The sequence below is a fragment of the Bradysia coprophila genome, unplaced genomic scaffold (genome assembly GCF_014529535.1).
Source record: "Bradysia coprophila strain Holo2 unplaced genomic scaffold, BU_Bcop_v1 contig_232, whole genome shotgun sequence".
NCBI lineage: Eukaryota > Metazoa > Arthropoda > Insecta > Diptera > Sciaridae > Bradysia > Bradysia coprophila.
In genome coordinates, this window is record NW_023503493.1 from 2,938,445 (window position 1) to 2,963,024 (window position 24,580).

At 35.1% G+C, this 24,580-nt stretch overlaps 1 protein-coding gene across 2 annotated transcripts in view; it reads left to right on the plus strand.

Annotated features, from left to right (window-relative positions):
- The first annotated feature begins 10,488 nt into the window (after positions 1 to 10,488).
- Positions 10,489 to 24,580, plus strand: part of LOC119075869 (B-cell lymphoma/leukemia 11A) — a 73,255-nt gene continuing 59,163 nt past the window's right edge. For both annotated transcript variants that reach the window (XM_037182430.1, XM_037182431.1), the window contains exon 1: positions 10,489 to 11,780. In XM_037182430.1, the coding sequence (XP_037038325.1) occupies positions 11,744 to 11,780 (37 nt within the window). In that variant the 5' untranslated portion in view covers positions 10,489 to 11,743. The remainder of the gene's footprint in view (positions 11,781 to 24,580) is intronic.

The window sequence follows — 24,580 nt, forward strand, 5'->3', positions numbered from 1 at the left end:
CTCCTGAGTATTAGAAAATTTATAGTCTGATTTGCTACTGCAAAGCATAGCCAACACAGCTAAGTTCATGCCTCAGATATGACGGAAATTTGGTACTCAACTAACACTGGAATTACCCACACTATAAGGTCCACACTACTCTGAGCTCATCTCATATTCTTGTTGTCGTTGTCAGTAGCAAGTTGAAAGTATCCTCAACGTTAGCAAATTAAAGAAAATTAACTAACTTAACGGTATCTATGTTGGAATATGCAATTTATATATTCATCTAGTGATCCTAAGGAAACTTAAATGTAAATTATAATCGTGTTAGCTAATCATTCTTTCTGTTGCAGTCATTAAATAAACATCAAAATTATTCTTTCTTAACAATTCGTCTTTCACTGTGGGATATCTTTTGATCCAAGATCTGAGACTTCCAACAATCTAGCGTTTTCAATTTCTAGTTTTCAAATTTTTCGAAGGATTTTCCCAGTGTTTTCTAAGAATTTATTTGGTTGGAAAAAGATTTTCTAGTTTATCCGTCACTCTGATGTCAGTTTTTGTACCGTTTGTTTGTGAGCAAAATGACAAGTCTGGCACTTCATTTGTATAAAGTGTCTTTTAATGATTGATTCAAAATCTATTACTTCAATAGTTTTACCATCCGTTCTGCTATATATAAGGTCAAAACTACCCCGAGCTCATTGAATATTTTTGTTGACGTTATCAATAGCAGATGGAGATGATTAATGTTTCTTTAATGTTATTTTCAGATTGTTTAGTGATCTTGTAGTTTAATTAGAGAATTCTAGGTTATTATCACGCCAGTTGTTCACTATAAAGTGAAGGTAATTTATTTATGGGCCAAAGACTCCCTAACTTTACCAAATTAAAGAAAATTACAAATAAATCAGATTCCTTCATTGATTATTCATACCAACACCAAGCGGACGAGAGATTTATCTCAAACACATTGCTTTACGGGCTAATCTCATTGAAAATTCTTTTGACCGCGCCAATCAAAATCCATTAGTCAGTTTGTATATTTGGGACAATCTTTTCAATTTCTAGTTGTAACACCAACAGAAACAAACCCAAAATCGTATGCCGTGTAACTGGATGATCTCTGTCACACCTACATAAAGACCGATTCTTTTTACTTCTTCAATAAAAAGGTTGCAGTACGGGACAAAATTGCATTAGGAACATCACAGCACAAAGAAAATTGAAAAAAAAAGTTTTAAAAAAGTCCTTCATACTGCGGAGCGACCATTTTAATCCAATTTTTGACCATGTACCGTAACTAAGCATAAATATACCAGCAAGAGAGGACACAACACAAAATCCATTAATGAATAGATTCTGCTGTGTAATCGTTCGATTGCATCAAAATGCAATTTTAGACGTTCGAATCTATTATAGGTTCGCAGTCAACGGTGTGATAGAAAATTGTTTGAATGGAAATTGAACAAAAAATTGTTTTTTTGTATTTCATATTGCAAAAGACAGTGAAAAGGAAGACAATGCGCTTCTCTTCGGTACCATTATCGATCCAATAGAACGGAAAGAGGCATTTTTGTCGTCGTTGTTGTTGGTTATTTGAGATGTTCCAATTTGATCGGGAAAAATATTTTTATTTTGTATCCAACGATCATAGATGTATTCAGACTGCGAGCAGAATAATTGCAGGAATAGCAGGATGTGCATTTTTATGTGACATCAAATTTCATCGAGATTTTTTGTTGTTGTTGTTGATAGTTACGTTGTTGCAGGTGCCTTTTAAAATAGCATTAATTTCCGACAAATAGAACTCAGAGTGTACAATGCATGTCTGTACTCTATCATGTGCAATATATGTGTATGTGCTCTAAGGGGTACAATATGTGCCTTTAGAAAAATCAACATTTTTCATAATGGAATGTAGACAGAGCTGTGAATGCTTTTCTCTTGTAGGCAGGATTCTACTTGTGTCCCTTATATATCAAGTACACAAAATCAGTAATTCCTTCATCTAATGAATGAAACAACTTCTAGCGAATCCAATTCAAACTCATCCATTCATTCATTCCTCATGCAATATCGACTTCATGATACAAATGTAATGTTGAGTCTCTTGTGGAATCAAAAGAATTAATGGGAACGTCATCATAACGATATTGCTGATCACAACGTCTTTTTATTCAATAAATAAATTGCATCCGCATGACAGACAAGTACAAAAATCAGAATCTAGTAACTCGATGTACATTGCATCGGAATTGCATTGATTAAAGGAATGGATTCGGAGACACTTGACTAGTAAAATGGTTTATGACAATAAATAACGCCGACAAATAGTTTTGTCTCGCTTTCAAACGGGAATAGCTCATGATTCCGACGTCCTAGATTGCATTTTCTGCTGAATTTACAATCAGGACGAAAATTCATTCATAACTTAGTAGTGCTGGTTTTTCGAGGATTTTCATCGATTTTTAAGAACTTCCAAGGATTTTTAAAGGATTTTCTCTGACTTTGAGGATTTCCAAGGATCTTTTGAGGATTTTTTCTGACTTCGAGTATTTTTAAGGTTTTTTTTTGAGGATTTTCTTGGGATTTCCAAGGATTTTTAAAGGATTTTCTCTGACTTTGAGGATTTCCAAGGATTTTTTGAGGATTTTTTCTGACTTCGAGTATTTTTAAGGATATTTTTGAGGATTTTCTTGGGATTTCCAAGGATTTTTAAAGGATTTTCTCTGACTTTGAGGATTTCCAAGGATTTTTTGAGGATTTTTTCTGACTTCGAGTATTTTTAAGGATATTTTTGAGGATTTTCTTGGGATTTCCAAGGATTTTTAAAGGATTTTCTCTGACTTTGAAGATTTCCAAGGATTTTTTGAGGATTTTTCTGACTTCGAGTATTTTTAAGGATTTTCTTGGGATTTCCAAGGTTTTTTAAAGGATTTTCTCTGACTTTGAGGATTTCCAAGGATTTTTTGAGAATTTTTTCTGACTTCGAGTATTTTTAAGGATATTTTTGAGGATTTTCTTGGGATTTCCAAGGATTTTTTTTTTGAGCATTTTAAGCATGAGGTGATTTTGAGAATTTTCTGTGATTTTTCAGATTTTTTAGTTTTCAAACATTTTTGTACGATTTTTTGATTTACAAAAGGATTTTCTAGTTTATCCACCCTCGGGTGTCAGCCTTTTCCACCGTTTGTCTGTAGCGAAACTACAAGTCAGCATGTAGAAAATGTAGAAAAAGCTCGAACAAGCCTGAAGGTTAGCCGAGGCTTTAGAAACAGTTCACCCAAAAGTAACTTAATTGACTACTATGATTTGTAGTCAACCGCACTAACTTTCCGTTGAACATATCGTTGTTATAACAGCAAATTTAGTCAACCTTTAATCTCCAAACAAGTCACCTTCAGGTTTATTCGTCAGGTCGAGCCTGTAGTTGATCTGTTCAGAGATTCTTGCTTCAATCCGTTCACTTCCGCAGAGATTGGACACATTTTCCAGTGGAATTTTTCATAGCCAAAAACACTTTCAATAAATATATTCGAAGCTTGTGTCACTAGTGGGAGCTGATCAAAAACCGAAAACACGCACTTTTCTTACTGAAAGTTCTCCAGTTACACGTGCCGTACAGGGTCGTGTGGGGTGTCGTTACAAAGGTAATTTTATGTTGTTTCAAGGTAAATAGGGTCTTACGGAAGTTTGGTATGATCCACAATTAAATATGAGCACTTAAACATTTCAACTTGTCATATTTCATCGTAGATGCTTCCAGACTCCAATAAAACCCTATTTGCCCTGAAACAACATGCAATTACCTTTTTAATGACTCCCCACACGACCATGTACGGCTCGTGTGGCTGGATAAATTTCTGCAAGAAACGTGCTAGTTGTCAGTTTTTGATCACCTCACACTGGTCACACAAGCTTCGAAGAATATTTTTGAAATTGGTTTTGGCTTTTAGAGTCGAATGCCTTTCTGGTCATCGATAAAAAATTCTGCTGGAAAATGCGTCCGACATCGGTCGACTGTTTTTCAAAAGAATCCCTCTGAATGTCTTGCAAGCTGAAAAACAACTCGTAGCCAAAATATCTAAGAGCTGTGAAGGCGAATCCAAATCTTCTGCGCAAAACCCACGGAACAGAAGTTTCGGGTGGATTTTAGTGCAGCGCCATATTTCGTTTGGTGTAGCGCTACTGATTTCTATAACAATGATGGAATGTGTGGTGAATACGACAGCATGAATGTTGAACAAGTATTTCAACTCTGCAAAAATTCTATTGAAATCCTATGAGTGCTACGACGGGCTCTTGTGGTGTCATTTGAAAGGTAATTTCACGTACTTTCAGGGTATGAAGAGTCTTACGGAAGTTTCGTAGCATTTACGATGAAATATTAGCACTAAAAACATTTCAACTTCTTATAAATCATCGTAGATGCTTCCATCTTCCAAGTCCCAATAAAACCCTATTTGCCCTAAAACAACATAAAATTGCCTTTCTAATGATACCCCACAGGACCCTTCAATTTTTGATCACTTCCCACTAGCCACACAAGCTTCGAATTATTTTTAGCCCCGTACGAAGTACAAAGGGGCTTATAGGATTACGATGCCGTGTGTAATTGATGGAATTCGAAGCAGACGGTAAGGGCAAAGTGTTTGCCTATGTTCATAGATGACGAATCTGCAATAAAAATTTTGTCTGTCCGTCTGTCACGTCGATATCTTGAGTAAATCAAATCCGATTTCAAAAATTTTTTTTTCCCTGAAAGATAGTCGAAATAGTGAGGCTAAGTTCGAAGATGGGCATATTCGGGTCGGCCCTTCGTGAGTTAGGGCCACCTAAGTGATTTAAGGTCTTTTGGTGATATTTATTGCAAAATAAACGATGGAAATGTAAATGACACGGCAAATGGTAGGTATTGTCAATACCAATCCAGGGAAAAAAGTTTTTTAAAATCGGGTGAGTGGACCGTGAGTTAGGGCCTTAGAAGTGAAATGCTACTAGGGCCCTATGTGTATTTTACATAGAACTCGAGTAAATTTCATTCGTTTTTCGTAATTTTTGTTTCATTTGGAAGGTAATCAAAGGCCGACATATAACTCGAGTAAATTTCATCCGTTTTTCGTAATTTTTGTTTGATTTGGAAGGTAATCGAACGCCGAATAGAATGTAGTTGAAAAAAATTTTTAATTTGGGTCCTCGGACTGAGGCCGATACTAGGCCCTTCAAAAAAATAAAATTTTTAGGGCGATTTGAAATTTTTGTTTCATTTGAAAGGAACGTCGTACGGGGCTTCGTAATTGCGCTATGCGCTATTTCTAAGATGTACATATTACATAATAATTTTACTTTAGCTACATTAACCGGCGCAATAGGCTTACGGTCAAAGTAGGGTGACAGACGCACTAGGGTCACGTACGCAATAGATATACGGGTTTGTACGGGGCTCAGTCGTAGCAAACGCTCCGACTGTTCTGATGGCTCGTTTTGAAAGTGATTTTGGCTCCTAGGGTCGAATACCTTTCTGGGAACATGTAAAAATTTCCACTCGGAAATGCGTCTGATTTTGGTCTCCTGTTTTTCAAAAGAATCTCTCACAGTCTTTTGAGCGAGCCTTACTTAAATCCACGATTTATCCTTCTACTGAACACCAAAGGCCAGTGTTTTGGGTTTAACTTGATGTAGCCCTTGAACCATACCCTAAATTCCGAAGTTCATTTTTACGTATTCCATTGCCATCGAATTCCATTAATAGAAAAATTAATAGAATGCTGCACGCCTCAATGTAACATTGTTTTTTAAACATATTGATCGATTCAATTAAATTTTGTTCTAAATTTATAATTCGAAATAAATTCATATCCTTCAGGCAACGAAACTGCAGCTAGTGTTAGGAGTGTTTTTTCCCTACTATTTGTCCATAATTTTCGTTAATGCCATTCACACACACACACAGAGCAAGACCGTTCCGAACTCATATGCATACCATTTATTCATTTATTAGAAGGAAATCAAAAAAAAAATTAAATTGTTTGAAGACTTAAATGCGGGCACATTTTAATTTAAAGTCACGAGCTCACTAAATTACCTTTTATATATGCACCCATATAGGATGAAAATTTGTTTACTGAAAATATACATCAATGCTGTGCTTATAGCATTCGTTTCCTATATTTTAAAAGTTATAATAGAAAGACGCAGAGCGAATATAACAACAACAACAACGGAAAAAAAACCTGTGAATTGCATGTGTGTAAAACATTGAAGTGTTCCACATTATCTATGGAGGTAACAAGGTAACTGGCTAATCAATAATTGCGTAAATTATTCTAAAGGTAACATTTTATTGTGCTGTTTCGTTTGCCATATATATATTACTCGATATATCCAGCGATCCAATGCAACACTTTTTTTCCGTATTTTAAAAATCCAAAGCACCATTCGCTTTGTTATTTATATGGAGAGTGTGTTGTACAAAATGTGTACACTCGGTGTGTCGATAGATGCATAGATACAAAGTGTTTTATATGAAACCTTTAACCTTATCTGTACTTTATTGCATCCAATCATTTTTACTAGTTCAAAGAGATCACTTTCTTTGGCACGATAAATTGAAAATGAAAAAAAAAATGGAAAAAAATCCGTTGTGCGAAGAACATAATTTAAATCGTACACCTTCACTCACTATACACCAAATGTTTTACCACCCTCTTTCCTATTCACCACCACCCACAAACACATACATGTCTACATCCAGCTTTTGTATGTGGGATGTTGGGTGCGTGTTGCTGCGATATGAATGTTGCCATCTAGTGCTCGATAGATTTGAAATTTGTCACATATGAAGACAGTATATGTGTGGTGGAGTGGGTGGACATAATCGTATAGTTCAAGGGATCAAAGCTTTTTCGATTGAGTGAATGAACAGACATTCAGGTGGAATTTTTGCCGATGTATTTCTCTTTATCTCTTTGCTATTCTAATCTAAACGGTACGGTGATGTACATCAGACAGATTAGAAAGAACGTGACGATTTCCAGTTCGTGTTGTATATACTCACAATCCGCATTGAAAATCCTTAGAAAAAACCTCATTCGACTCAATGTAACCCGTGAAAATATTTTCGCTTTAGTAGTAGACCTTGTAGACTTCAAGGATTAGTCTTGATAACGCAATAATAATGAGATCGTGGTGTACAGCGGACGTCTCGTAGCCAAACCTTTTTCAGATAGTCGTCCATTTATTCTTTGGTCAAGACATGGTTCATGTGTTGCCACGGTTCAGCACAGTTCTTTCATTTTACTTACAATTCGCTAGACTTTATCATACGAAAATTTATGACTTTGACTAGTCTATTTTGAGGTTTTGCGATGAAATAGTAGATTTTTCATGTGAAGTTTGGTGATCCGAGGCGATGCCGAGAATAATAAATTCAGTCAAACGTGACTTATCATTTCCGTAGATGCTATTGGCACGTCATTTCGCCTGCTAATAGTCTTTGTGAAAGGGAAAATGCTATTGGCAGGCGCCTGCCAACAGCCTGTGTAAAAGGGAAAATGCTATGCAAGTTCGCCTGCCAATATCAGTTTGTATAAGGAAAATGCTATTGGCAGTCGTTCCAACGTTCCAACGTATCATTGGAATGTTTGAAACTGGCTCACACTCACACAAATTGGTCAAACGTTGGTAACATGGTAGTAACCTCTAATCTTCCAAAATGCAAGTCTTCCTAATGTAATTAATGCGACGCAGTAAATATAAATGCTTGATCTGTTAATGCCTATAAATTAAACAAGACGGAAAAAACTTATTCCTCGCCTATCATCCCTATTCTCACCCAATACTAACGCGTCATATCGTCGTCGTTCATCAAAACACTTCTACAGAAATTTTAAAATAAAAAGCACGGAAGAAGTGAACGAAAGCAGCAGCAGCAGCAACAACAACAACGAAAAATTTCATACAAAAATTTTGTGGTAGAGAGGAAAAATTTTATGAATGAATAAATTCCTTGTCTCGAGTAAAACATCTTTACGTTAATCGAGTTTCTTTTACAAATTTTACAATTTATGCACAATACAACACAAAAGATGAACACAAAAAAAAGGCAGCCGCGTTAATTGAACTTTCCGTCTCGCTTTTCTTTAACTTTATTATGTTTGTTCTTTTGCGCGAGAACTTCGTGGTGTGCAGAGTTTTATGAGTGATGTTTTTGAAAAATGTTGATACAGAAACGCGCGGAGCATTACACGAAATTGGTATAGGGATTCCCGTGTATTTACTTAAAAAATTAATTTTTTTTCTCGACGCTCCGTATCTTAAAGAGGTTTTCTTTTCTGTTTTGTCTGGGTTAATTAATAAACTTATTTCGGAGGTGTTGAATCGCATGGATAAAGTGATTTGAATATTTAAAGGCGGCATTTTGCACCATTTTCGATCAAGCGATTGGTATTTAACGGATAGCACAGTTGCCAGTGTTGGATTTTTTTTATTACGAAAATGCACATTTCGTATTTACGTAATTTTGTGATATACGTGCTGGACGGTACTGTCGGATTTTGGTTATTACGTTTATTGTGATTAAGAAACATCGGCACTTATTTCAATAATTAAAACAGAAATGCGTAATACGAAATTGCGTAATACGAAATGCGTAATACGAAAGCCGTAATACGTACGACGTAATACGTATGACGTAATACGTACGACGTAATATGTAATACGTACGACGTAATACGTACGACGTAATACGTACGACGTAATACGTACGACGTAATACGTACGACGTAATACGTACGACGTAATACGTACGACGTAATACGTACGACGTAATACGTACGACGTAATACGTACGACGTAATACGTACGACGTAATACGTACGACGTAATACGTACGACGTAATACGTACGACGTAATACGTACGACGTAATACGTACGACGTAATACGTACGACGTAATACGTACGACGTAATACGTACGACGTAATACGTACGACGTAATACGTACGACGTAATACGTACGACGTAATACGTACGACGTAATACGTACGACATAATACGTAATACATAATGATATTTTACTAGATTCGGAGGTTATCTGTGAAGGACATTGCCTTTCCAGATTTGCCGTTATCACGGATCGACAAAAGTCTCATCTCATGCTCAATTTTTCATCCTTATCCACCGTGAAATGATTGGGTACATTCAGATTAATTCCAGTAATTCCTGTCTGAATGCAGTCAACGTGCTCTGAGTTAAACGAAATTATTCTTCGAAGGAGGTCAGAAAAATGTTTTCAATTCATTTCGCTTGTGGGAACATTTCCAGCATCGGACTTTAACATTTTCCAACTATTCTGGAGGAGAAAAAAAATTAATCGAAAGACCACCTAAGGATCACCGAACAACAAAATATATCCGACAGGTATAACTGAAAACATTCAGCAGAGTCACAATAACCTCTCTTCTCTACCTGTTCGTTTTAGTTGAACTCCAACAGTAAAAGCTTCCCACAACCCCATCCCTCCGACCAAAAAAAAAAACATTTCTGTAAATGTGTATAAGTTTCTAAATTACATGCTTGTATGCATGGAATGTACACAGGACGAACACACATAAACAATATTAAACACTACTCGCATTTTTATCCCACCCCCACACACAACGCACAAAACATGTTCTCAGGATGAACTTGCATAACCCAACAGCGTATACTCTGTGTGTGCCGTGTGTGTACGTAGATATATATAGAGATATTTGCCGAATTATCTAGTAGGGATGAAAGGGCAGCAGCGCGCGCAACCTGTTTATTAAATGTATATTTCTCCGTTCGAAAATTACCTTGCTATGATTCTCCAAATTCAATAGAACATTTTTGTACCCGCACTATCTCCCCAAAAATACATAATGCGCTCGCGAACCAATATATCATCACTTATTCATATGTGTACAAAACGTAGCACATATATGGGGTAGACAACGACACCACACACCAACCCAGCAGCGTTAGTGAACATGTGAAAGAGAAACGAGTTGAATTTTCGATATATTTTGTGTGTGCCAAACTAAATGAAAAGGGATGATTTTATACCCATGTTCAAAGGGGGGGACTCGAATTCGAATGTGTGTACGTGAAATGGACGGTCGTAAGCGAAGAACAACACACATACACACAATACAACAACAGAGTGATAGAGTGGAAACAAGCAGCAAATAAACTCTTGTTGGACCACAAGTCCAAATCTCGAAATTATTATATGTACGCGACGCGGATAAACATTATTCATTCTCAATTCTTCCACACATCGGGTGTGTGTGTATACTCATCATATACACATCGTTCACACAACCATAAAACTAAAACACGTCTCTCTGTGTGCTGCACGTATAAGTCGAATTCATACATACCCACACACGACATCCAAACACACACACTCACTCTCGTAGTGGTCCGTTTCGAAAAGTCGCGCAATTTTCCAGCAGAATCATTCTGGTTCAGTATAGTGCACATAGGGCACTATTGAACATTCGGTTTACGTTTTTCGGTGTGTTTTCTGTATAGTGTACCACGACGACGACGACGACGACGGAGAGGAATATGATGGCATGGTATGGTTTTGCTATATATTGTGCGATCCGACAATAACAACGTTTTTCGGAGTTGTTTGTATATACACGATATATCCGAACCGATATAGATGGATCTATATGCGCGCTACACTGGTAAAATCATATTTTCTCTATGTGTGTCTTGAATGGGGGAACCGGTGGCCAGTGCTGGTGATATAACGTATTTTGTTAGACCATCATATTAGATGCAAACGGACTGTCGCGAAGTAAGGACGTTGCGACGACGTCGGGTTGTGTGTTCCGTCTTTTTATAATAATTCGAAAGAAAAGAAGAAAAAAAAAATTATTTTGAAAAGGAAACGAACTATCTTCTCGTGTGTTTTGTTGGTGATATATGGAAACAGAAAAATTTTCTTCCTTGTGCTCCGGTGGTTTGGTTGTTTTTCGCCTTTTTCTTGTGAATTCGGTTTTTGAGTTGTGGGTGCAAAATGTGGAAATGAATTTCGATGTGGGAAATTTGTGTTTTGAGAACTGACGGTTAAATTAGTTTGATGGAATAACAGTAAGCTGAATGCTTATTGGAACTGATCGATGGACAGTGATAATAAAGAAGATTTATGCAAATTATTGGGACCCGGATAAATGGTCAAGTTGGACAGTGGTCAGTAAAAATAAAAATTTAACCAAAAAGAAAAGGAAAAATTTTGAATTGAAAGACGTGGAAGTAAAAAGCCGAAAAAAATAAATTTTCCGAACAGAATAAACGGGACGGTTGTTAGGAGAAATTTAATTTTTATTTATTTGTTATCGACCAATTTTTACCGAAACAACAAACAAAAAAATTGAAAAGAAACGAAAGCACACACACAAAAAAGTTGCTAAGGGAAATTCTAATCGTATGATAAGTTTGTTGTTGAACGGTAAACAACCCGTGTGTTTTCTGGAGTGAAACAAATGAATTTTATCGATAACTCAAATTCTTTTTCGTTTTCCTAATTTGCTCAATAATTTTTTAAATTAAACAAAAAAAAACATTGAACGGTAAGAGTGAACGTGTCGTTCAGCGGGACGAGTGAAAGTTAGTGAGAGAGTAAAAAAAAGGATATTTGAATTTCGAAAAAAATTTCGTTTTTTGGGAAATACCAAGTGGAAGAGAAACTGTTTGAGGTGGCGTGAAAAACAAATACATCAAAATGAGAATTAAAATGCCCGCGGTTCGGATTGCTCAAGGTAAGGATTAGGTTAATATGACAAGGTTATATCGAGCTGGGTGTCCTTTACAATTTCTGTTGTGATTGAATGTTTCCTTCGAAATGGAAATTCAATTTTTTTTTTTGTGTTCAAGTGCTCGCAATCAAAGTCAATCAAATTCGCAAATCATTTTTCACGAAAAAAAAACTTTATTTGAATCGTTAACGTCTTGATCAATCTTGATTTAATAAGCCAACAACCGGACCATTGAATTTCATTTCCTCGCTTTTTTTGTATTCATCAGTTTACATTCAAACAACTTCCAATAAATCAAACACTCTGAATGGAACGTCAAAGTCCTTTGTAGCTAGACTCTTAAATATCAAATTTCTGTTAACAGCAGCGGTCGGTAGCCCAAAAAAAATGTTAATCAAAGTTTGCTTGCGCTGACTTATACGTATATTCAACAAAACTTAACTCCAATAACTACAAATCCTTTTCGCAAAATAAACAACGCGAAATTCTCATTATATTTTCTCAAGAACAAAAAATCATCTCGCATGAAGTGAAATAGCCACACGTCAGTTTCATTATTGTTGAGTCCCTTTTCGATTTTAGTTTTTCGCTCTTTAAACCCTCATAAACAGTCCGAAAAAGGTTATGCCCGCGACGACCTTTAAGACATTATTTTATTCAACAAAAGCGTACGACTATTTTTTTTTATCCATATACGGCACTATATACGTATGATGAAAGGGGTTCGCATTCAAATATTCATGTTATATATGGTATAATTGATGTTTTATATGTAGATGATGCGTTTTAATAAGGAACTCATAAAAATCTGTTTAACGACTCCAATCGCCTTTTCCGTCTCTCTGTAACGTGTCCCATTATAACGTGTTTTTTTTCCGGCACGAGTCATTGTTTGAGGTATACAGATTTCGGTTTGTTAATCCGATATCCCGTTTGACTCCCGACAATTTCATGGGTTAATCGAATGAATTCTTTTGTTTTTCGAGTTAAATAAATAGATCCGGGACACATTAGCGAATTATAAGAAAAATGAAATTTTATTAATTGGGCTACGATTTGATGTTTTTTTTGTTAAAAACTTTTGTTGACATCGTCAGATAAATCAAATATCATTTCTCTTATAATTCGCTATAATGTTACATTCACAATTTAATTGCATTTAACTATTCGTATGGTAATTGATGGTTGTCGAGGTCGAGGTGTCGATTTGGTATCGCTTTTACTGATAGTGTTGTTCATAAATAAACGAGAGTTTGATTGAAGCCCAATTTTGTGTTTTACACGAGTCAACCGCAACATTTTTGTAAAAGTAATTTTTATCACAACTTACAACAACTAAAAAATTTCCGAAAATAAATCCACTTCTTCAACGAAACCACAAATACTCTCTCATTACATATCGTCGATGTCGTCGGTCACCTTTCATTTTTTTTTGTATTTTAACAAGAAATCTCAAATTTTTTTTATTATTTAATGCAACAAAAGTTATCAGTTTATCGACTGTATATCGCTTTAATAAACCAATAAAAGAACTTAATTGTTTAAAATGATATAGATAAACAAAATAAATTTCGATTTTCCATTTGAAAAACATCGACAGATTTTTTTCGTTCGTTTGTTTGATGATTTTCTGAGTTTTTTTTATTATTTATTTATCATCAACATCGAATCTGATTATTTTCTTTATAAAAATTTGTTTTATTTCAATGAAATTATTTGATGTTTTCTGATGGTTAAACCTTTCAAAAAAAAAACGGCTAGGCAGATGCCTATCGTTAACGATGACAAAAATGAGCGATCACGGAAAAGAATCCGATGTATGGTTAGGACAGCTTTCGTTGGTGATTCAAATAAATCTCGTATGTAGAATCAACATTTAAGTCGTGCAATTTTACGTCTGATTCCTGTAATTTACGAATGAGCCATTCGCCCTGTCGTCATTCAATTAACGTGAACTCTTTATTTGTGCGATAAGTCGTTAGTTGAGATATAAGTCGTTAGTTGAGCGATAAATCGTTAGTTTAGCGATAAGTCGTTATTTCAGCAATAAGTCGTTAGTTGAGCGGCAAACCGTTAGTTGAGCGATAAATCGTTAATTGAGTGATAAGTCGTTAGTTGAGCGATAAGTCGTTAGTTCAGCGATAAGTCGTTAATTGAACGATAAATCGTTAGTTGAGCGATAAGTCGTTAGTTGAGCGATAAGTCGTTAGTAGAGCGATAAGTCGTTAGTAGAGCGAAAAGTCGTTAGTAGAGCGATAAGTCGTTAGTAGAGCGATAAGTCGTTAGTAGAGCGATAAGTCGTTAGTTGAACGGCAAAAAGAGCATTTGTGAATTTTCATCGAATTCTGAACAGTCAATCAAATGTACACAATAAGTCTAATAGAATTTTAAGAAATTCCAATTGTTTATAGCGTGACAGTGATCAATGATAGTTGCCGAATCTATTACTTGATTTGATCAATGCATTTTTATAAGACTGGAAATCTTGTACTTCATTTGTTAAAACATACTTTTTGCTATAAATAAGACGAAGTTAGCAAGAGCCAATCGTCTATTTTTGTCCTAGTTGTCGATAGCAGATGATTAAATGTTTGAAGTTGAATATCGCGTTTATAATTTTTTTTTGTATGACAAAAAATGCTAGAAATAACAATCGACTCAATAGAACGCATTACGGGTACGTACAACGAAAATTTGACATTATCGACTGCTGCTGAGGAAATAAATTTAAAACAAATTCTTACAAAATACACTCAATATGTGTCATCAAAGAACACACACTCTAATATCGTTGAGCATATCTCTCATTACAAGGAAATTATTTAATTCTATGCTTGTTTGAACACTTCATTTCTGAACGTAATGCTACACGGTACACATATAATGTACACATATTAGCACACACATTTTATCGGGTGAAGGTGGTTAAACACTCTGTTCAAGCCAAGTTTTTTTTTCCTTTATCACCTGTTATTAATTACATTCATGGCTATGCACACTATCGCCACACTGACAACGTTACAATTAAAACACTTTTTTTCTGTGGAATAGTGAAATTGGTTTAGTTTGTCTGTTTCTGTCTGTATGCACGATAAATTTCGAGCTAAGCGGTCGATTATCTGGTATTGCTTCAACATTCTGGCACACCTTTCATCGCTTCATTTCAAAACCAAAAATTTTTATTTTTCGTTTTAATTGCGACGCGATTAAGTCGATGGAAAAATATTGACATGACCGCAAACGAATATCGATCTCAGATGAGATTTTATTGCAAACTTGTTCGCTACCACAATTGGCATATTTCCATCAACAATTCTTACTTAAATTACATCACACACACACACACAAATCAAACCGTAAATTCAAGCGCTTCTCGCGATACTATTCTAAAAAAAAAATCCGAGTAAGTCAGCAGAGAATGGAGAGGTCTTTTAACGAGTTGATTTTGAGGAATTTCCTGAACATTTTTCGCAGACCTCGTCCAACGAACCAAAACGTTCACTACTTCGAAGTACTAGATTTAACTTTTACTGACGCACGAAACCTATCCACGGTAATCAAAATACTTTAAGTACATGTCAAATGTATAATTGAAAGGATATCTATGAACTAAACCGAAGGCCCCGATGGGACAGTTTACTTTTCTCTTTTCTTTATAAATCATTAACAAATCTCGGACAAATTTTTACCGTAACTTCGTTCGCCGTAGTGCCTACAAAACACATACATTGATTAAAAACCACGTCCGTGGAACGCTCCCGAATATTAAAATTATGAAATTGGATACCAATCGATCAGAATTTCATCAGAAAACATTTTAAAAATCGGACTTCTCCGTCTTCCCCGTTTCTTTATGTTTTTGTTTTAAAAAAATTGGATTTGTTTGTTCTGTGATTAAAGATATGGAGATTTTTGAATTTGTAAAACAAAATCGTTAAACGGAATCGATGATATGTGACACTCAGGCGCCGATAGACTTTGTTTTCTTCCAGATTTTGCCAGTTGTTTTATTTCCTTTCCATTTTTATGTTAGAGAATTTAACGCGGAACTGTTTCTTTACCAGAACCCCGTCTTATCACTTTTTTGTTAATATTTAAAGAGAAATACAATCGCGATCGTTGTTTAGTCTAATTGATGGCATATAGCGGACCGATAAGATTGTTGTAAAATTGTAAAGAAATTCGAAAGAATTTTGTTAAAATAAACAACGACAATCGTACAAAGTACGTTTGGATGTGGTCATCGTTGAGAGTACAATGAAATGTTGTACGGTTCACTAGAATTGACATTGATGTTTTATCGTGGACTATTTTCGGAGCAACAGTTCTTCACATTTTCCCAATTTTTTTTATAAAAAAAAACTTTTGAGAAAATCTGGGAAATTTTTTCTTATTTTAGGGAAATTTCAGGAAAATTAGGGAAATTCGGTAAAATTTAAGAATTTAGCTAAAATTAGAGAAATTTGTTAAAATTAGGGAAATTTTTGGAAATTTGGTAGAACTTAGGGAAATTTGGTAAAATTAGGGAAATTTTGGTAAAATTAGGGAAATTTTGGTAAAATTAGGGAAATTTTGGTAAAATTAGTGAAATTTTGGAAATCTTATGAAAAATGACCCGCAGAATATTTCCTGTATTTTCTACAACCTCTCCACTACGAATCAAATCCATTTCCACCGAAAAACAAGCAAAACAAAATTCGTTCAAACCGAAACACCTGCAACACCTCTACAACATCCATCCAACTACATTCCAACTCTCTCCAATCAAATATTTATATAAACTTTGAATCCTAAATTCAGTCAATAAAATTATAATTTAATTTCACCGAAAAGAAATTGTAAACAAAACCGCAAGAGAATTTCACCCGAAAAAACATTTTCCCCCCGATTCCGTCATTCCCCCATGTACACCCTCTGTGCTCTGTGTGTCCCAGTGTTATATATACACAATATAATGAAGCAGATAAACCATTTTACTTCATTTAATTAATGCAAGAACATTTCCCAGACATAACAAATTCTAACTTTTCACTTTCATCACAGCGAAAAGTCGATTATCGTACTCACAACCTCGCGCGAAATATATAATTTTTGTGTGGAATAGGGAATGGGTGCACGAGAAGAAGAAATACGACGAAAAAAAATCTGCTCACACAACAGAAGTCTCAACTTCTTCGTCGGTTCAAGTACACTTTTCTTTTTTGGTTGTACATAAATAATATTCCTTTGCCACTCACACCCCGCGCAACACACAGCCGCATTTTACTACATGGGAAATACAAGCGAAGACGAAAAATCTTTCACAGAAATCAAGTCTCGGGATATTGTAAACAATTTCCCCGTTCCGTAAATTTTTGTTTAATAAAGAAAAATTGAAAATTATTTCCGACCATTTCACCATATCACCGACACCGACAAGCCATTGCATTCATTTCCATCCGAGATGAAATTAGAGACTCTGTCGGCTATTGCGGTTAATTCAATTAAATCCATTTTCGTTTGTTAACTGGGGTTTGCTGTACCCCAGTTAACCAGTTTCGTCCAAGTTTTGTTTTGCATTGTACATCCAACCGACATACAATTGGAAGTTTGCGAAAAGCTTTCGGATTAACATCATGCACGGGAAAAGTTTTGCATTGCATTTTCACCGATGCATTTTTACCGATACATTGCGCGTGAAATTTTTATTTTTTTTCTTGCACATAAATGGAGCATCTTGTTCTTATTGCATGCACTGGCTGTGTACATAGAAATGAAAAGAAAATTCCAATGGAAAATTCAAACTTTTTTATTCTTCATACATTGAACCGAGTACATATAAGCCCTATATACCCCCGAATGTCTGTGTACATATACAACAATTTTAAAAAGTGAGAATTACGAGTGCAAGTCTTGGTACATAAGCCAAGGAAAAATCTCTCCGCTTTTTCCAGTGAAAATTTATTTTCTCGCAGCTGTTTTCGCGTTTGTCGTTTGTATATCCTTCGCGTTATAACACAAAGAATTTCTATGAATTCTTTATGTACACACAAAATATTTGTGTATCGCTTTGGAAGTGAACGGAATAGAAGAAAAAAACAACATTCGACAGTCAAAAAAGTGCTTGGTGTGTTTTTGTTGTTCGACGGAGGGGTAAAAAAAAGCTCTCGCCTTCATTTCTAAATGGAAATTCATGAGCTCACAATATTGCGTCACTGGTGTGTGCGCCTGTATTCGGAAAATGGGAAAAAAATATTTTTCTGGTTGTGTTGGGGGGTGGTTGTAAAGTGTCGTAATTAAAATGAATTTCTGTTTTTTTGCCATTATTTTGTTAAGCTTCACAAACGAAACACGAAAAAAAATTAGAGACAACAGCACGTTGAACTTGAAATCTTTTTCCTGTGACTTTTCTTTCGCGTAAGTTTGCAATGTGAATGTTTCAAAATCGGTCGCTCGTAAGATTTTTACAGTTTGTGCAATTTTCTGCGATTTTCTTTAATTCTGAAAACTCTGAGAATTTTTTGGAGTTCGCATAATTTTTCGGAGTTCTCAGAATTTTTCGGAGTTCTCAGAATTTTTCGGAGTTCGCAGAGTTTTTCGGAGTTCTCAGAATTTTTCAGAGTTCTCAGAATTTTTCGGAGTTCGCAGAGTTTTTCGGAGTTCTCAGAACGTATTCGGAGTTTGCAGAGTTTTTCGTAGTTGACAGAATTTTTCGGCGTTACAATTCTTTAAAGTAGGCCCTGCTAATCTTTATCTAAGGACAGAAACTGGGATGCAGGTTGTTGTGATGCAAGCTGAGCGAATTTAAAAGGCGATTCGACTCGTGATTGGGTCAGATACAATTGTGCACTAATTTTTGTGAGAACAAACGTATTGCTGAACAATCAATATGGCTTGTGATTCCACCAAACTAATATGAATCAATCAAACTATCCGTCGTCTGTGCTGCCATTGACTCTTTCGACTACAGACATCCATTGAAAATCTCCTCTTCGACAACGTTTTCGTGTGTCTACACTTCCTCTCCGTATCATTGTTAAAACAATGCTGCCCCGAAATCCAATACTTATCTTACACACAAAATCATCAATTGAATTTGTCTGTTCAACGTTCGTACGTGTATGACACTGTGTGTAACATTTATTGAAACGTTCACAAAACAGTCTGTGAATTTAAACGTTACTATTAATTCCATTCTAAACTTACAAACCCATATGTCATATGCAAATTTAATTGAATCAATCGAATAGAACACAATTCGCTGGTTAACATACAACATACGTATCTATACGATGTACCAGATACGTGCATGCATATACATATACATACCACAATGGTGCCTACATGGATAAACCGTATGATCCTATAAAATCGTACATACCATCGAGCATACCAACCGAGACATTACATACGAATACACCTCGTCGGGAATGTCGCGTGCTTGGCTCCGTGAAAAGGTGAAACAAAAGGAGTTCGCTCAGCATACATTTCGGATATATTCTGCGTTCTGTTCTGTCGGAGATATATAAAATGTCTTGACATGTTTCCCATGTTCTCTATCGAAATGTAATTATTGGGTCATTATGTTTTTGACGAAAATTAGTTTTCCTCCATCCCCACGCCCCCCAAATATAAGGTAATCGCTTAATTTGTTCATATTATGTTAGACATGAGTAGACATGATGGTACGGATTTAATGTATTGTATGAAGGAGAAAAAAACTAGGACCCACACTTTGGATGGGTCAGCACCCTTGACTGACTCAATATCTCAATAATTTTTTTATTTTTTATTTTAATGATTAATTTTGCCGGAAAGTTCTGTTGAGAGTACTACTCCTCTAAAGCCCACTTTCGAACCTAACCTCAGGCATTTCATCCGGAAATCCGTTGAAAATTACTCGAGTTATCGTATCGTAAAGTGACAGGACAAAGTCATTATCAAGTAATTAAACACGTGTCAGATTAGCGAATTATAAAAAAAATGAAATTTCATTCAGTGCGTTGCTTCATTAACAGACTTACGATGGTTCTTTGTTCTAAATTATCAAAAGAACTTTTATTGACATCGTCAATCTATGTGAAACAGATCTAAATCAATAAAATTACATTTTTTTTATAATTCACTAATATGACACGTCCGTTTCTGCATTTAACAATTCAAAATAAAAAATTAGTTTTGGGACATCCGTTGAGAATAACTCGATCAATTGGCACACTAAGAACATTTTGTGATAAACATTTCCGAGTGTTTGTCATCCGTAAGACCCTGACTTTCCAGGCCAAGGGAATGAGAGGAGAGGCCATAATGTCGAAAACAATTAAATAAAAACAAACAAAAATCTATCAAATCCTCAATTTAATGGAAAACCGCATAATGTCGACTCCATGTCATTGTCGGAAATGAGTAAAAACAAAAAAATTAATTAAGCTGGAAAAAGCTGGAAAATTAAAAACTTTTTTTTCCCCGGATGGATCAGATTGACACGTTTTATTATACGAAATTACAAATTCAAAATCCAAAATGTATTTTATGCACAAAAAAAACCCTTTTCATTCGAAAATTTCCGAAAATTTTAAATAAAACATTCGGATTGTATGATGGCAATGTGTTTTGTATTATATTTGGCTGTATGTGTACCCCCGGGTACCACCGAAAAACCGATATATTCCATGATATTACATGGCTTTTCCAATTAAAAATAAACTTTCCTCATTTCGACATTAATTATGCAAAATATTCAAAACATTGCATTGTGATATATGCTCTGTACATACCGGCTCTATTATTGTACCATCGCCCGTTTCGACTGTGTATATATTTTACCTATATGTACGTCGGGGTGGGTGGGGTTGTATTTATATAATGTCATCGCATTCATTCTGCTGACTAATGTGAAATGAAAAAAAATAAATAAAAAACAGCAAACGAAAAGCTACTCTCCACTGGTTTCAGCATCATAATATGCCGTGTACAGTAGCTGAGGTATATAGACGATAAAATGTGATTGCGAAAACCTTGTTTTTGTGAAGTCTCAATGGGCTTTATTGTCGAGGTTAGCTGTGCATTGTGTGGTAGATCCGTATCGCGGGTAGATTGTTATATGACCTCATTATTTGCTGGGATTTCAATGCTTTTTAAACATTTTATTCGTTTTCATACTTGGATGGTACGAACGAGTGTCCACTAATCCACATGGATCATCGACGGTTCTATCACTCGACAAAAGCTAAGAAATGAGAGTTTTTGAGTGGAAGAATTAAACGCCAGTAATTTCTTAGAAGTTTCGTAAAAGTAAAATGAAAGACAATCCGACAAAGCTTGTGTTCGGTACTGAAGTGTCTTGCAAGGACACAGTTGTCTGCCTAAAATTGTCGAATCTACTACTTCATTTGTTCGAAATACTTGTAAAATTTTGATACAAAATCTATTACTTCATTTGTTTGAACATACAATGCTATGTACATTAGTTTCAGCCAGTGCTCGTGGCTTATGTCTTCCTCGTTACTGTCGACAACAGATGGCTATCCGTTTATCAAAAGTTTTGTAAGATGCGGTATCAAAACGTAGATTTTCATTTCATAACATAATACTTCCCACCAACCAAAACGTTCGACCGAACCCAGCTCCATTTAATCACATCGAATGTGCATCGCATTTAATTTTAAAACAATAAATTATTATCGCAATTCCGAACGGAATTCATATAATAAATCGACATCGAAACGAACAGTAGAAAGAAAATACAAAAAAAAAATTGAATTGCGCTATCAGTATTAGGGTTGTCTGTGCGGTCGAACACATTTTATCCACAATTCGAAACCTTGTGTGTGTGTGGCATTCACACAATTTCAATTCACCAATTGGATAGAACTGGAATGTAGATAAATGGTTAATTCACCTTTCGCTGTTCACATGACTGTAAAATGCAGTGAATCGTTAAACTACGCGAAAATTGATAACTCTAATTGTTAACATACAAATTTTACATTGTATACGTAGAGTGTGCGACTACGACGGTGTCTATAAATTGATTTTAGTTGGTATCGTCCGAATGGGAACTTTAAATTGTGCCATTAAATGTCGATGATAATACATTACTGATTCAGGTATATTGCGCCCCCCTAACACAATACCTTTTACTGTTTCGTTTTGATCGAGCAAGGTGTTTTATTTCGACCGAAATTAACCACAACAGAGCATTTAACACACACACGATGGAGAGAAAAAAATGTGCATAAAAAGGTAACAATATCTGTTTTGTCCAACAAACCCATTTAATTCCTTCGTTCAATTTTTAAATTCGACTGACACAAAAAAAGGAACCTTTTACGATTCATTGGAGATATTCGAGCAGGTCACATTTGACCCATGTTTACCTTCTCGTCCGTTTTTTTTTTCTCTTGTACACGATTTGTAACATTAATTTATATAAAAATCGTACACACACAGAACGGAGTGGTGACGAGAGGATAAAATCACATCCTTTTTGTGTTTGTTGTCCTCCTTCGACAATATTAAAATTTAATATAATGAACTGACAAGAACATTCAGGACAAAATGAACCATAAATTTTACACATGTCCATTGAATTCGATCCGAAGGAAGGCAAAAAAAAATCAAAATAAAAATTCGAAACGGAGACAAAATCGTTCGTGATTGTTGGAATATTTGTACATTTTTTGACCGTATAACCTGATGATTAGAGATTTTACAGATTAAGATTATGCTGCTTTTCGTATCACAGTGTTTTGTAGAGCATGGGAAAATGGTACAGGTGGTGGACAAACATTCGATTTGATTTTGCATTCGATTTGTTCGGTTGTGGAATGTCAGTTTTGATTTTTTTTTTTAAATAATTTGTGGTAATACGAAACGTTGAACGGGAGACACGCCTCTTGAACATTATTGTTTCTCAGTAGTTCAAGGTATTTTGTTGCTGTAACGAGCCTTCATAGCGAACCGATTCAATCAATTAAATTCTAAATTTGACAGAAGAGAATTTAAATGTAAATTTTATACATTGGATACAGGGCCTAAATTTGGCAAATTTGCGTTGAATTTTCGTAATTTGTTCGTTAAATTTTCGCTAAATTTTTATTAATTTTTCGTTAAATTTTCGTTAAATTTTCACTAAATTTTCAATAAATTTTCGTTAAATGTTCGTCAAATTTTCGTTAAATTTTCGTTAAATTTTCGTTAAATTTTTGTTCATTGACAGTAAATTTTCGATAAATTTTGGTAGATTTAGGCATTTTTGGTAAATCTCAAATAATACGCGTTCTTTGAACCGCTGAAAACATTATACAAATCACTGTGCCCAAACTCTCAATACTTGGTTAATCTATCTCCTTCTCCATATAAGACGATCCCATTTAACGTTTCTAATTCTTCAGTAAAATTATCAATTTTCGTTTTAAATTTGAGAATTTAAACATGTAGTAACCAAATAACTCATCTCAACAGTAGTCCACAAACCGATTTTTGCAATTTGTTTAAAAAACAATCTTTTTATCGAAGAGTGAAAGATTCTTCGGTTGACTATGCGTTCACTACAGACAGAGGATCAATGAAAGGGAACCGTTTTATATTAAATTTAATTATTCGGATTAATTAAATTTAATTGGACTTTGGGCGCAATCTATTCATAAACCAACGAAATCATCCGATATATATATCGCCGGTTATTATCCTGCAAGAAGTGCTTATGGCAGGCCATAAGCAACATTTTATGTTGCCATTAGAAAGGATTTTTGCTCGGTTGTATAGTCGTGAAGCTTTCCATGTTTTTACAGTAACTCAACAATATTTAGAGGGTTATCCGTAGAATCCAATCAGAAGACTGCTCGCGAATGTTTCACATTTGAAAATGTATTTGATTTGATGGCATCTAGAGTTTGTGGATGCCGGTCCCAATTGTTGAATCTATTACTTCTTTTGTTGAGTCAGTGAGAAAATGAGACAGTCAAATGCAGTCGACCAATATTGGAACAACTATTTCGATCTTAATTCGTTTTTCTCGTCTCTATCATCACAATTGCTCGGAGCAAGGTCATTTTATCCGCTCATATCGTCGATACACAGCGCGTATTATAATATCAATCCAAATGAAGAAAATTATTTTTTTTTACATGTTTGTCCTCACCGAAAAAAGAAACACACAAAACACCTGTACAAAGTCCAACATTCATCATTAAATAATTAATATTTGGTTTGACGCAAATGAATGATGAATTTCAACCGAATAACAAAATATTTAGGTCATTTTCATATTTAAGTCGATTCGTTTTGTCTTTCTAACAGAAACTGTTATTGTTGGTTGAAAGCATTTTTGAATAAATGTGGGCCCAACAGAACGACCTGCATCCATGACATGGTCCGTTGAATGGCTTGTTTCTGGGAAATATTTTATTAAGTCGAGATATGAGTAATTAATCGGATAGAGCGCTTAACAGTCACTAAGAGTCACTTGACAAATGTTAGAAAATTATCACATCGCATCAAGTGGCAAACCTCAACTGGCTAGTCATAAAGAGTTACATGATAATGTTTAGCGAATTATAAGCGAAAATGAAAAAGATTCGTTTTATACCGTTTCATCATCGGACATGCTATCTATGTTCAACTGTGATGCGACCTACATTTTTCCAACCACGACGAAAATCCGCATCGTTTGAATTCTCCCACACAGTGACAATTTTACCGTTATTTTGACAAAAGGAAGAAAACAACTCGTCTATCACATAAAGGATCAACATTCGAATGTTATTACCTGATTAAGTTCACCGGACACCTTAACTGTATCACATTTTCAGTGCCTTTTC